Source organism: Monopterus albus, unplaced genomic scaffold, assembly GCF_001952655.1.
Source record: "Monopterus albus unplaced genomic scaffold, M_albus_1.0 scaffold208.1, whole genome shotgun sequence".
Taxonomy (NCBI): Eukaryota; Metazoa; Chordata; class Actinopteri; order Synbranchiformes; family Synbranchidae; genus Monopterus; species Monopterus albus.
In genome coordinates, this window is record NW_018128088.1 from 373,544 (window position 1) to 388,352 (window position 14,809).

Sequence of the window (14,809 nt, forward strand, 5' to 3'; positions counted from 1 at the left end):
TAAGAACTTTAGTATTTCCCATTATGAATGATCTGGTGTTAATATGTGAAGCTAGTGCCCCTTTACCACAGTTTTTGAATTGACCCTTGTACATTTTAATGTGACTTTCTCTTTCCAGTTGCAACAAACTGGAAGCTTTACAGAAAGACTGAGGTGCTGACTGAGCGGTTTCTCCAGCAGTATTAATCATCCTATAACTCTGTGTGTGTGATGACAGATGGGTTCTGCTGTTGAAGTTCTAGCTAAGTGAGCGAGGGGAGGTAAAAGGAAGGGAAATAAAGAGTTAATTTCACAGAAAACGGGTCTTCCAGCTAGTCTGCCCCTCTTTCAACCCCCACATACAGGACTTCTCACTCTCCTAGACTCCCCATTCCCGTGGGCTGCGTAGACTGTCTGAGAATACAGGGAGGCTCCACGCTGGGAGTTTGATGGAGCGCAGAACGGTGTGCAAGTTGTACTGACCCATTCACGTTGATCCTCATGCATTCATGCTCCAGAATAGGCTGACTTATCTCTTGTAATACACAGTGCTGCACAAATGAGGAGTGACAGATATAGGGCTGTTGGAGCAGTGGAGAGGAGAAGTGGCTTCTGGGAGTTGCTGTTCCCACACAGACTTTAAGAGGGCACAGGTGTGGGGCGGAGAAGCCCATTTGGCTGTTGTTGTTTTATCCTTCTCCATCACTGCTTTAACATTCGTGTTTTAACAGCATTGCTTTTCTTACCTTAAACCATTTGGAATGGATAAACATCTGTTTCTTCAAGACCAGTTTCTTTTTTTTCCTCTTACAAGGATGTTACATATGTGAATGGAAATGTAGCCATCTTCTCGGTGCTTATGATTAGATATTGTAGTGATGTAATCTGTCAAGTGGGTGAGTTGATCCTCTTATCTTGTAACCCGTATAACTCTTTCACCAGCAGAATGTGTCCCTATTGTTATCACCCCTTTTTCCTACAGTATTGCATGTTTGCATGTGTGTCCGTGTGTGTGTATCGGATTAGTCTGAATTTGTTAAGTTGTGGCAGTGTCTGGAGGTGTGAGCTCTAATCACCTGACGTGTGAAGACCTGATCCCTTTTGTAGCTCTACAAATGCTCGTGTTTTCCCCCCTTTCACACACAAGCTCACATGCGGAACTAAGCGCAATTCAGCTATTGCCTGAGCTTTAATACCAGACTGTAAGTTTCAGATTAATGCCCGGTCTTTTCCATTCACGCAGCACCTGTGTGTGTGTGTGTGTGTGTGTGTGTGTGTGTGCGTGCAGCTGTAGTTCCATACACATTACATCAAGACAGGGTTGACTTTGTTTTGGGGAAGATGGTTAACTTTTTCTATGTTGTGTTCCTTGACTTAGTGGGTTTTTTTTTTTTGGTATATTGTTAGGGAAAATTAATATAAAAAATATTTATAGCAATAAAGAAAATTTTCTGCAGAAACAGGGTGTGCAGAGCAACTGGTAACATCTGGCAGAACTCAACAGAATTTCTTGTAAATTTAATACAGCTTATTTTCTAAATATTTTTGGCAGAATGGCAGAATATGCTATGACAGCTCAGTGGGTTCTTTTCCACAGTCTTTCCCACCAACGCTGAGCAGTGTTGGACACACATGGCCCACTCATACCAAAACATGTACAGGGCATCTATAAGTTTGTGCTCTTTAGTTCCTTTAGTGCCTGTGTTCCTTCTGACTTGCTGTGTGTTTTCATGCATGTGGCAATCGTTCATAATGGTTTTACTGCTGCCTTTCACACCTCATTCAACCTATGCTCACATCCATGACCCAGGTTCACCCCCTGTTGCCTCCTTCTATTAGATTCTCCTTTCTGTATATGAGTGATGTGAGAATCTGTAATGTATAGTATTTGTGTGGAAGAAAGAGACTGGTTCAGATATACTCAGCTGTTTCTTCTGTAGTTAACTGGCTATAGAAAGGGCTGGACAATGAGTGAGCAACCAAATAACACTCTCCTCCCCCCTCTTTTCTTCCCTTCTTCTGTCTCTCCCAGGCTGTCAGTGTGGAGTAGCGCTGGATGCTGCAGGGCGGCAGTGTGCTGTGGGAAGTCCCTGAGAGTGCAGAGAGGCAAAGTGGCAGTCAGTCACAGAGAGACCCTTATTTAGAGAGAGGACTGGCACTCTTTCAGTGAAGGATATAAAACACAGTCTCACACCTCTGCCTCATTGCACAGGTGTGTTCGTTGTGGCAGCACCTCAGGGATTTGAAGGAGGCAACAGCTGGGGTTGGTGCTGGCATGATGAGAGTGGTGGTGTGGTTGGCCCAAGAGTGGGCCTGGCAGGCTGTTCTCCTGGTGACTGGACTGGCATCACTGAGCCGTGAGTCTGATGGTGAGTACTGTGCTGGACACTGCTGGGTGCTTTGATGATTCACTGCCTCTTTTGTGTTTGGTTTTGGTTTGACATGCAGTGGCTAAATGTGTAATATAAAGCTGCAAGAAGCACATTTTAGTATATATGAGAGACCGGTAAATGCATTTTATTTTTCTGACATCAGTTTTCACGTTTTATTGTTGGTATTCTAAGGTATCGGGTTGTATCATGTTAGCTGAGGTTATCCGTCTATTTTCTGTCATGTGGTATTTATGATGAGCAAAAGCTCTCCACAAGGGCTAACACGAGGACGGGTCTGCATTTATCTGCCCCGTCCTCTCCCTTCCCAAGTCCCTCAGCCCCCCTGTTCATGTTTTGAATTGTTTGAAGATGGACAGCCAGTTGTCTTTTACGATGAATGCCAACAATGTCATGGTGCCCCGTAAGGCTGTGACAGGCAGTGAGGGTCGACAGGATCCCAGCCTCCAGGAGATGACACTTATGCATTTGTTCTGTTTATGATCAAGAAAGGAAATAGATAGTTGGTCAGGTCAGTAAGAGTTTTAGTATAACTATGCTTTGGGGATCCTGTTTTCAGTGCATACATATTATCTCTGATTTAACCACTGCTTTAAACATTTGCCAAACACTTAATAAGAACACAGTTTGGTGTCAAGCTGTAAAATGGTTACCTTGGTGCACACATATAAAGTGTATATGTCCTGTATGATTGTAGTACTCAGCTGATATAGATGTGTCAAGGTGTTGCAGTAAAACAAATCTCAGATCAAAGCTGTAACATTTACAGAATTTGTGAAAATTCTTTAGTAATTTACATAGCTTTAAAAATTCAACAGCAGAATAATGAAAAATATAAATAAATATGTTTAGCTTCACATTGAAACACAAAGCGATTTTTGATTTTAAACCTGGTACAAAAATGGTGTCAAAAATGAAGAGCAGCTGTTAAATCCCATACTGACTAGTGGCTCTGAGCTATCTACCTTTCACAGTGGGTCATGAAATACCTCAGCTGCTAAAGAAATGTTTCTTCAGGGAATTTCCTTGACTTTCCTCTCCTAATCTGTCCACACTGAGCTAGGTGTTTAATTTCTCATCCATTATTAGTCCAGTGAGTTTGAGGGATGGTAGAGTGAGAAGATAGAATGATCTCTGAAGCGTGGCAATGATTCTCATTCTTCCTACAGTCTGACTGTAAACAGGAGATTCTTCTTGTTCCTGTTGCTGTAGGTGAAATGAAGCTGTGAGCCTCTAAGAAAGATTTCTGTAGTGTTGGGCTTCCATAGTTTCACTCCTGTCAACTTTCTTTCACTAAATCTTCAACGACCAGTTGCTTTTTTTCTGTTTGTTCTGTGATCTGGTCTTTTAAAGGTTGCTCAGATGAGTGTAACATGTGGGAGGTTGCCCATAAATCTAAGTAGCATGTTCAGTTTGCCACCTGTTTCTCTAGGCTGGTTAGGTTCACAGAGAGTAGATGAACTCTAGCCCCAGTCTTTCAATAGCAGTGCAGTGTAAATATAAAGAATTTATTGGCATTGTACCTTTACGGTAGGTACATTTTTAAAAATTATATACAGATAACACATTCGCTTTACTCCACTAAAGCCTGTTTCTGGTCTTCTGTACACATGTATAATCACCTCCCTAAGTACAACATGTGCAATTTTCATTCACAGCAATTTTCAAATGCCTGAAAATGTCAGTGTCTCTCTGAGGGAGCATTCGGGGGGGTTGTTTTGCTTTCTCTGTTTATTGTGATTTGAAGTTACTTTGAGTTTTCATTGAGAGTGACTTCTAATTGTAAAGTTTCTCATTGGAATTTAGGAGAGGGGGGAAACAATACTGTGAATGTTCAGTTAGGGTTGTTATATTTACACTGTTACACTTTCTCAGTGAACGCATGATTTCACTGGGAACTTGTTGGTTATTTTTTGGGTCCTCATAGAGTTAGTGTGCAGTGTGTGACTAACACTGAGGAAAAGTCAGATTGAGGCATATGGTTCAGAGTGTATGAAATCTATGTAACTGTATGTAAAACATTTCCAGGCTCTAGGGTGAGTGTTCTGTCGGGTATAAAACAATGTAAAGACAGTGTTCTGTACTGTAGCATTGGCTATATATACTATACATACTACATGTGTATGCATATATGTACTGTGTATCTGTGTGGAGCCGAGTGTTGTGGAATTAGGTTAGTGCTAGTGTTGTGTAGTGCTGCTGCAGTACAAAACAGCAGCGGTCGGCAGAACCAGGCTCCTCCAGCCTTCCGTGCACTACTTCCTGTGAGGGTGTGGATATGGTTCCCCCACACACAATTTGATCCGTGGGCAGATGCCCCGCTCCTGCAGTCAGGCATTGGGACATTGGCTGTCTGTGTGTGTGTGTGTGTGTGCATGTGTACCACATGAGTATACCTTCCTTGTGAGAACTCACTACTTTTCATTCAGAGGGTCTGAGGTGTAACGGGTCTTCAGTACTAAAAGGGCTACCATGCTGTTTGAAATCCAAGAGTATTAAGACTGAACTTTAAAGGCCATGTTCAACATTTTGGGAAATGCGCTTAGTCACTTCCTTGCAGAGAATTAGATGAGACGATTGATGCCACCTGTGTGTCTTTATGGTAGATATGAAGCTATAGCCAGCAGCTGGGTTGGCATAACGAGCTGAAATGGAGCAACAGGTAGCCTGTCAATCTACCAGCACCTAAATAGTGAGTGGTGGTGGTGGTACCGTTGGTGAATTACGTTACAAAGCTTTCTCTCCTTGCTCCCAGTCTTTGAGTTAAGCTAAATTAGCTAGCTGCTCCTCATATTTACTGTATGAGAGTAGTGTAGGTTTTCTCATAGCAAGAAAGGGAATAAGCATACAGTATATCCTATGGTGTGTGTGTATATAGTGTTCTTTTACAATTCAGGTCTTGGGTCAGTTGCAAGTGAATCTTTAAATGTATCTGGTCAGAATTTTCAGAGACTTTGAACAACCTTGAGTGAAAACAGAAGCCTATATCCACTTTTTGGCAGAGGTCACATTATGGAGTAAAGTGACATATTGTGGTGGCACTGTGGCTCTATCATCTCAATATGTCTGTAATGGAGCCCAGGATTTCTCAGTGGCTTGTGGCTTCTTCCAGTAAATCCAGACCACATGGACAGACAGATGAGCAGCGAGTTGCCTTGATGGGGTCTGTGGATAGACGGTGTCTAAAATAAAAACATAATGAGCTTCAAAGGAGCAGGAATAAGGAAGAGAAGATGGGATTGAGATAATGTGTTGGGATGAGAGCTGCACACACACTCGCGCTGTGTTGGTTTCACAACACACCAGCACCTATACCTGTTCTGTGTATGACTGCTGTGTAGGATAACATTGTGTGTATTTTTTATTTTATTTAGTATAATGTGGACAAAATGTTTATGGCAGAAAGATACATTTATACAGATTTTATGTACTCAGGTGTTAAGTTCTCTGAAAAAGTCATGTATTTAAAGAAAATAGTGTTTTATATACAGTATGTTCTCCATAATGGAACATTTTCAGTATGTTTAATACATCTCTGTACACAATGGCTTCTTTTGTCTAGGTCTCTGTTCTAGACATTCATAAGTATATAGCAAAGTCAGGCTGTCTCTGTCCGTCTGAGTATTTTGCTGTGGACATAGCAGCTCTCTGCTAGATTCACACCCATTTGTAAACCACTGTGAAACCATGACAGTAGAACTAGTTTTTTTTTTTTAAGGTGCTATTTGGGAACAATGTGGAGCTTTGGCAGAAAGGTCTCCCCTCTATAAATTTGTTTTGGCATCATTGCTACATGTAGTGACCGTCTCATTCTTCCACAAAGGTCGGCTGGACACAGCTGCTAAACACAAAACAGGTTGTGGGAAGCTGCACGATGGAAACAGATGACCTGATGTGGTTGTAGCAGCAGAAATGAAGGAGAGCATGTGGAATGTGCTCTTTAGACATGTTCTTGTGCGTGTGTGTGTCTTGTGTGGCAGAGGCCTTTGAAGCCTCTAGGGGGTTGAGAGGGATGAGGGTGCAGCAGTAGGGTGGAGGAGGATGTATGGCCCCCTATGCAGGTTGGTTGTGACCCCATTGGGGTCAGACTGCACTCTGGAGACACTGGGGAAGATTGAAGAGGTGATTTATCATGGCCACCTGGAGTAACTTATCTTCCTTCTCTCTCATGTCTTCCTCTGTCTGTGATCAACACTCTGTATGACGGTCTGAGCTCACAGGTACAATGGCTCTAGTGCTGTGCAGTTGGCTCTTGTTAAACAACTATGCCAACTGGAAGACCTTAATTAAACCAGGTTTTGTTTTACAGTTTCCTAGAAATTGAACCACCTGCCAACATTTCTCCTATCTCATCACTGTTAACATCATTGCATGTAACAGTGAGATCACATACTATTGCAGATGGATGACAGAGGATAAGGCTTTGGGGCACCTTGGTATTGATTTTACAAATCTTTGGACTCATACAGGAGGGATGAACACCATTGTTCCAAAAGATGTTTGCTCGTTTGGTGTGTTGATGATGATGGTGGAGACGCCGTCTAATACGTTGGCCCGAAATCTCCCATAGGTGTTCGGCTGGGTTGACATTTGGTGACTGTGAAGACCACATTATATGATTCACATAATTTTTATACTCATCAAACCATTCAGTGACCCCTCATGTCCTATTGATAGGGGCATTGTCATCTGGGAAGAGACCACTCATTTATTCACATTTTTCCTTTAATTAGTCACCTGTCTGTATCTCCACTCCACAGATCTAACCCAGATTTTCTGTGGATAACAGGAATATTTATTAGGAATTGGATACATCCTGTATATTAGAAGTCAAAAGAATCATTGCTTTTATTGGAAAAAAGTTGGAGATAAAAGAGAGAAATGTTTTCATGGTGCACAGCAACATGTATAATAAGCTGCAAATAAAAAGACCTTTGCTTAGTTTTCTGTTTCTAAAACTTCAAGGTCTCAGCATGTTATCTGAAATGCCCAACAAATGACTCATCACTGTCTGTTGTGGTGTCTTTTTTTTTTTTTTTTGGGGGGTTGGGGGGGTGCATCAAGGTCACAAGACAATACTGACAGTTCATTTGTTTGCCTTTTACTCACAAATAAAATCTGAATGAGTTTTACGTTACCAGTAACATCGCTAGCCTTAGTCCCTCTGTAAGAAGGATATGTTCCCATCAACACTGGCCTTGCAGAGAAGGATCTTTCTAGCGGGACATATAATGAGGATCAGAGAATTGGCAAACAAAGGAAAAAGGAGAAATTTCAGCATAAAAAAATATACAATATAATCGAATATGAGCAGGTGGATAGTCTCTGGATCTGGTGGGAGAAATTCATGCCAGTTTAGTTTTCATTTATCATTGATATAATAGAACTGGAGCAAAGTCTACAGTCATGTTACATCTGTCACCACTGAATAACTGCACTGAGTAAAAAGGGAGAAGATGTTGCGGGCCAGACAGTGTTCAGAAATGAAATGAGATGAGAGCCAAGTGAAAGCCAGCAGATGAACTGTCATCGGTAATGCAGATACAACTGGAAAAGCTGAAGCCATTGGTACTACAGATGGTGATGAGTTGTTATGACTGAAGGTTTTCCAACTGGAGTAATTCTCATAGCTTTGAATTGCCTTAAGTATGTGTGTGTGTGTGTGTGTCTAGTTTGGGAAGCAACTTGTGGAATGTGTGGAGGATGCTGATCAGATTTCGGGGTGACCTTGAGTGAGCCCCACACAGCAAGTCTGTTTGTTGTGTATGTGCATGTAAGGTGAGGAGAAAAAGAAAACAAATGTGTGCAATTATGTCCAAATGTGGGTGAGAAACTGTGGACTAGTGTGTTTAATATTTAGCCAATCCTTTATCTTATATCTGCACATCTACTCTCAAAGCAATGTATTGAGTCTGTGTGCTTGCAGGAACATCTTCTCAGTATAAAATACTTGATTTTGTACTTGAAGTTTTTTTTTTTTTTTCTTTATCACTGTGGTGTTTTAGCTAAAGAAGAAAAGCTCTTTATGCTAGCAGGACTTTAAGCATAGAGGTGGCCTCTCCTTTACATTCTGTGGCTTCATTAATAGTCGAACACACAGTGACTCTTGGTTAACCTGGTCATACATACCAAACATGGCAAACTCTCTCCACATGCACAAACCCCTCTTTGACAACAGCGTACTTTAAGTTTGAGCGAAATGACCACAAACTGTATATTCAGAATGCAAATCCTCCACCAACTGTCTTAAGAGTTGCACACTTATGGGACAAAGCCATTTGTGTCATTTGTACTGTTGTTGGAAGCTGAAACCAGGTTTTTCATCTTCTTTATCTAATATCTAATTTTGACCATAATTAACTAATTTGTACTGTATGTAAAATTCTGGATTATCAAGAGACTAGATGGAGAGAAGAGGTAACGCTGCTCCCTGCTTTGAACTTAGTGGGTAGAGCGGTCGTCTCCCAACCGGAGGGTTGGAGGTTCAAATCACGGTGCCTGCAGTCTACATGTCGAAGCGTCCTTGGGCAAGACACTGAACCCCCAAATTGCTATCGATGTGAGTTGGCGCCGCAGATGGCTGCCTCGGTTCTGTACCGGAAACAAATTCCTTGTGTGTGTGTGTGTGTGTAACATACTTGTTCACTGGTCAGCTCTTGATCATTGTTAGAGTGGCATCTCTTCAAAGCTGCAGATTATAAAACGCTGCCTTCTCCCAATTTTATTCTACAGCAGACTTCTCCTTCCTTGGCTTTAGCTTTCCTGTTATACTCACTACTGTTGTAAAAGTTTAAAAAACAGAATATAGCTGAATGCCTGAGAAATTCCCAAAGCATTCCTGTCTTGTATGGGGTTTTTTGCGCACTTGCAGAGCAGCTGTGATAGACAGACCAAGGCCACTGTGAGGGAAGATCCCAAACACCCCCACACACTTCCCTTGTGACAGGAACAATAACACAGATTAGGTTTGAAGAACACAGAGTACCATTTAAAGAATAGTCAGCATGTTTATACTGTGCCTCATTCATCACGTAGTTGTCCGGAGAATTCTCATGGCCGTTCTTCAATAGGTGGTTGGTGTTTGGGTTTTTTGCAGACTGCTTAGATCTATTATACCTGTAATAATTGGATTGGTCCATAGTAGAAGGATGCTATTCTTAGATTTGATTGATGGATTGGCCCTCATTTACCTAATTTGTCAGTTGATCTTGTTATAAAGAAAGAGAGCATAAGGCAAAGTGACAGGAAGACCTCTATCTCACATGGCACAACACTGTTCAGCTTTCTGACCATAGAGGTCTTCAGAGACAAACTGCTGTCAGAACCAGTTTTATTTTTACACTCCTAGAACGTATGCACCTTCAGTTACCAGATGGTAAGAATCACAAATGTTATACTGCATAATAATAATTCTTAAAGAATAAAATGATTTAACATTAAGCATTTTTACTGTCAGCAAACATGACTGTGAACATTATGAAGTACTACCAATGAACACATACTGTATCAGATTAGTTCCCATAATGTAATGATTATTAATCATTGGTTATTAATTATTATTTCTTTTGGGATATTGACATATGCATTAATGCCTTAAAATGTGTGTCAAGACAAACCCAGATATACTTGATCAAAGCCTTGGTATTTAAAATCGTATAGAAATACATTTCTGAATTATTTTCCAATGTGACATATGTTTTGTTTATTTTGCTGAAGCGAAAGATGAGTAGTGATGTATATGAGAAGCTGCAATACTTGTAGGCTAATGTTGGTTATGTTCAGCCTAAATAGCCTTTTCAGTTCTTCCTTCATAATCCAGATTTAATTCAGTAAATTGTAATGTAAATTTTGTACAAAGCACGACTTTGGATTGATACCATATTAAGTGGCAGCATCGAAATTTAACATCCAGAGCAATAAGCTTCATCCTCCTGGTGGTTTATGTATTCTGTACTCAGTTAGTGCACTTGACTCTATTGTGCGTGTTTTGGTACAGTAGTTCACTGCAATAGTGCCTGCTAGAAATGTTATTCCTTCTCTCGGAATATAAAGTCTCACTTACAGTACTGTATATGTAGCTAACAGTAAACTTTATACTCATAATTAGCCCTTTAACAGTTCTGACAACAAAATAATTGATTCTGGGATGGAAATTATTGCCATTGTGTGGGTAACGTTCACAGTATAAGAGGTAGAATGTGAACAAGGATTATTAGCAAATTGTAATAGCCTTAATTTTTATGCATATGTTCATTCATTTGGCATTCAGCAGGTTTATTTAATCATTTTTAAGCTGGTCATCAGTTCTGTTAGTAAATTACAAATAAAATTTGTGTGTGTGTGTGTGTGTGTGCGCGCGGTCTGAAGCATATTTAACCCATTGACTGAGGTGTTTTTAGCCTCTTTTTCCATATTTCAAGTGTGTGATGATCTTAATCTAATCTGTCTGCTCCAGTGTTCCCAGATTACAGTAATCTCCTCCATTTGGAGTGGTGTGATATGGGAATTAAAAAAAAAAGACAGGGCTTTGGGGTGCTGCAGCGTACATCCCATACTGAGGGATTAGTGTTTGTGTCACCAAGGAGACGACTAGATCAGACATAGTGCCGTCTTTGGGGTGGGAGAGGGGGTGTTAACAGCGAGCTCTGAATGTTGTAGAAGCTCAGCCCTGCTGAAGGATCACTCCTTTTTCTGTGTTGTCTTCTTTATCCTCTTTTGCATCTGTGCCAAATACTTTAAATATATTGTCTTGAATATTGCAGCAATGTACCACACACACTTCAAAAACACTTGGCACACTGCACATTCTCATACAAATACACAAGCACTTGCAGGCAAGTACTGTAGATATGCACTCACACGTAAACACACACAAATTAGCACAAAGACTTCTTTCTGGTGAGCTGTGTTATTCTGTTTGCAGACATCATGCAAATACATTGACCCTATTCTAGAGCAGCAGGGAGGCTTTCAGCAGCACATATTCACGCCGCCCGTGGATTGCATTGCCATGGTTACGGTGCCATGACACACAGAACTGATGCATAATCAAAAGACCATTTGAAATGACTTAAAATGTTTGGATCTTTTGATTTATTCCAGCTTTAATTTTACTGAGGTTTGTGTACTTACGTGTTGTTTCTCTGGCTTTGCTGGCGCCAGAGGAGTGTCCAGATGTTTTGTTCTGCCTTTAGTACTAACCTAGTCTCTTTCTCAGCCAACATGCTGGACACTGTGCTGCTGAAGAGTGGATGGAAGGGGGAATCAGAGCGAAGAGGGGAGGAGAGCAGCAACACAGCCACAGTTTCAACACAGTACATGCTTCGGTGCCACTGCTTCCCTAGCTCTCACTGCTCTGAAGACAGCGTCAACAACACTTGCAAGTATGACGGAACATACACACACTTGCATACCCACATGTACATACGGATTCAGATTCATTAAACAGTTGTTATATCCCAGAAATGAAGACTGTGATAAACAGAAGGCCAGGCCATTAATACTGTATTTATGTGATGTGTGTGTGTGTGTGTGTGTGTGTGTGTGTGTCTTGTAGGACGGAAGGTGGTTGTTTCGCCATGGTGCAGGAGGAGGGAAATCAGCCTCTATTAAGTGCAGGGTGTTTGGGACACCACGGCCTTCGGTTCCAGTGCAGAGTAAGTCAGATGTATGTGCATTTGTATTTCTGCCAGGATGAACAGTTGCACATATCGGTGTACGTGTGTCCTTCTTCATGAGGCATTGTAAAGTCTTTGTGAGCTTTCCTTGGCTTGCTGCAGCTCTTTATGAGAACTGTTTAAATGAGACCTAACTACGTATCTTTACACACAGCGGAAAAAACTTTGCTCTATTGTAAAATGCTCTCATTAGGCGTAAATGTGTAAGTGTGACCGTAAATATTTGCTACTCTTCATTAGTGTGTAGACGAGCATGGGGTTTACTGTGTGTGTGTGTGTGTGTGTGTGTGTGTGTGTGTGTGTGTGTGTGATAGGACATTGAGAATGCATCTGTCAGGAGAGCCATTGAGTGTTGCAGAGATCAAGATTATTGTAACAGGAACTTGCATCCTACTCTTCCTCCGCTCATGACATCAGGTAAGACATGCACACATATTTTTATTCACACAGGTTTACACACACTGAAATCCTGTCCCACTTTAAAGAGTGAGTGGCTTTAGAACACACCGCGCTGGTCGGTGATGGGTAGTGACAGTTTAAACTGTTACAAACCACAGTGTGGTGCTGGAATGAAGTGGCACATGCTGCTCCGGGGGTTAGGGGGAGAGAGGGGGAGGCAGGTGATACAGACCCTGCAGGCTTAGGTTGTTCTCTCACCCTGTAATGAAAAGGACAGCCTCTCCCTAGGGCCTGCTTGAGTTTCTTGCCTCGGGACGGATGTGAGATATCTGTCCATCTGTCACTCTGCAGTACACCAACACATACACATTCTCTCTGTCTGTCTGTCTGTCTGTCTCTCTCTCTCTCTCTCTCTCTCTCTCTTTCACTCCCAGTTTCAATCACACACTCACCATTACATGTTTATGACCTTCAAACAAACAATGACATTATTATTATTAGATATTTTCAAGTAATTTTTACTGTACTGACTCCTTTACTGTTTGGCTTTGTTTTCTCTTCCAGATAAGTTAAACAAAAACTGGAATTATCTTTCAAGGCAATGAATTTGCAGGCAGTTCATAAGACACTGCAGTGTTTTTGTGTTACCGTGTGTGTGTGGTTCTTTGTACACTGTGAAGTATCTCCTGTATTCATTCTTTTGTGTTTGTGTGTGTCTGATTGACAGGAACATGACAGAAAGGCTCGAGCTCCAGAGCTGCTTTAGGCCTCTGGGGTTTCTGTAGTATTGTCAGTGTGACACCTGATATGTGAGATTCAGGAAGGGGATGTGATTGATCACTGCTTGGGCAGGGTTAGAGAGAGGGGGAAAGGAGTGTGTCCCTGCCAATAGAAAATTAGAAAGATGTTGATAACAGTGAACAAATGACTGTCAGCATCTATTAATCACTTCTATTTTTATTGACTTCTCACTCAGACCAGAATTTTTCACATGTAGGAATTGTAAATAAAAAGTTACATGAAATTGACATATCTTCCAATTTTCTAGATTATGTGGACAGCAGTATGCAGAACGTGGCACCCTTGATTTCAGCCGTAGTCTGCATCATCATCCTTGGTCTCATCCTCGTCTTCTGCTACTTCAGGTAAGAAACTTGATATAAACCTATGAAATAATTCACACTTCCTGATGTGCACTTAGTTAACATTACATCACCTCTTTGCACCAGACACAAGCGCCAAGAGTCACGGCCACACTACAGTATTGATTTGGAGCAGGATGAGACCTACATCCCCCCTGGAGAGTCTCTGAAAGACCTGATGGAGCAGTCCCGCAGCATCGGGTCTGGCTCGGGGTCAGGGCTCCCTCTACTGGTAAGAAAAGAGCAGTGCATTTGTCTCAACTCCTCAAACCCAGTCTGTACAATTAAAATCACTCTTTCAGTTCCAGCTTGGGATAGGCAATATGGTTGAAATCTCTTTCATACTATTATTATTAATATCTAATGCAAAATGGCCAAGAGATAATTACATTGTTTATTGTGATCATCTCTTTTCCACTGTTATACATTTGTAAGAAAAAAACCTTTCACATTTTCACATACGTGCAACCATAACAAAGTTTGTCATCATTCATTTTGTAAAATTTGTAATCACTTCCACAGAAGGTGGACAAACTATCATACTAAATTTTCACCTAACTATAGTTTTGCACATATCGATAGAAGGCACCCATAGCTTAAAATTTACCTGTAGTTTTAAGTTTCCTCCATGGTAGAAGAGCTAATAGCAAAAAGCGCCAGCAAAGGAAGTTTTGCACAAGTTGTTACACAGTAACTGTAATGATTATGTTCCAATTTTCTATATTTCTATTAAGATGTTAAAATATGCAAAAAGATTTAAGGTAAATAACATTTTTTTCCCCCCCAATAACCTGCTGTCAGGTGCAGCGCACAATTGCCAAGCAGATTCAGATGGTTAAGCAGATTGGGAAAGGCCGGTACGGAGAAGTGTGGATGGGCAGATGGAGAGGAGAGAGAGTGGCTGTCAAAGTCTTCTTCACCACAGAGGAGGAGAGCTGGTTCAGAGAGACAGAAATATATCAGACCTTCCTGATGAGACATGACAATATACTCGGTAAAGGAAATTAACAAGTACAAGGAGTTACTGAATGGTGATATATGTACTCGTCTTTAAAGCGTGAGTCAACTATATACAAAACTAACTTTTCTCTCACAGGGTTTAGCTTAGAATGAACCCTTTGGGCCTGAGTGCAAGTCAGTGAAATGTTCCCAGAAGTGACCAAAGTCATGTGATATTTTTTATGGGCTTGTGCATTTTCAATCCTAACATCCCCACTTTCCA

At 41.2% G+C, this 14,809-nt stretch overlaps 1 protein-coding gene across 4 annotated transcripts in view; it reads left to right on the plus strand.

Annotated features, from left to right (window-relative positions):
• bmpr1bb (bone morphogenetic protein receptor, type IBb) overlaps positions 1-14,809 on the plus strand; it is a 46,349-nt gene that overhangs the window by 27,776 nt on the left and 3,764 nt on the right. For 2 of the 4 annotated variants that reach the window (XM_020618639.1, XM_020618640.1), the window contains 7 exons: positions 2,012-2,348; positions 11,587-11,752; positions 11,926-12,025; positions 12,361-12,463; positions 13,494-13,590; positions 13,675-13,819; positions 14,389-14,581. In XM_020618639.1, the coding sequence (XP_020474295.1) occupies positions 2,255-2,348; positions 11,587-11,752; positions 11,926-12,025; positions 12,361-12,463; positions 13,494-13,590; positions 13,675-13,819; positions 14,389-14,581 (898 nt within the window). In that variant the 5' untranslated portion in view covers positions 2,012-2,254. The remainder of the gene's footprint in view (positions 1-2,011; positions 2,349-11,586; positions 11,753-11,925; positions 12,026-12,360; positions 12,464-13,493; positions 13,591-13,674; positions 13,820-14,388; positions 14,582-14,809) is intronic. The other 2 variants (XM_020618641.1, XM_020618642.1) reach the window with 1 other exon arrangement.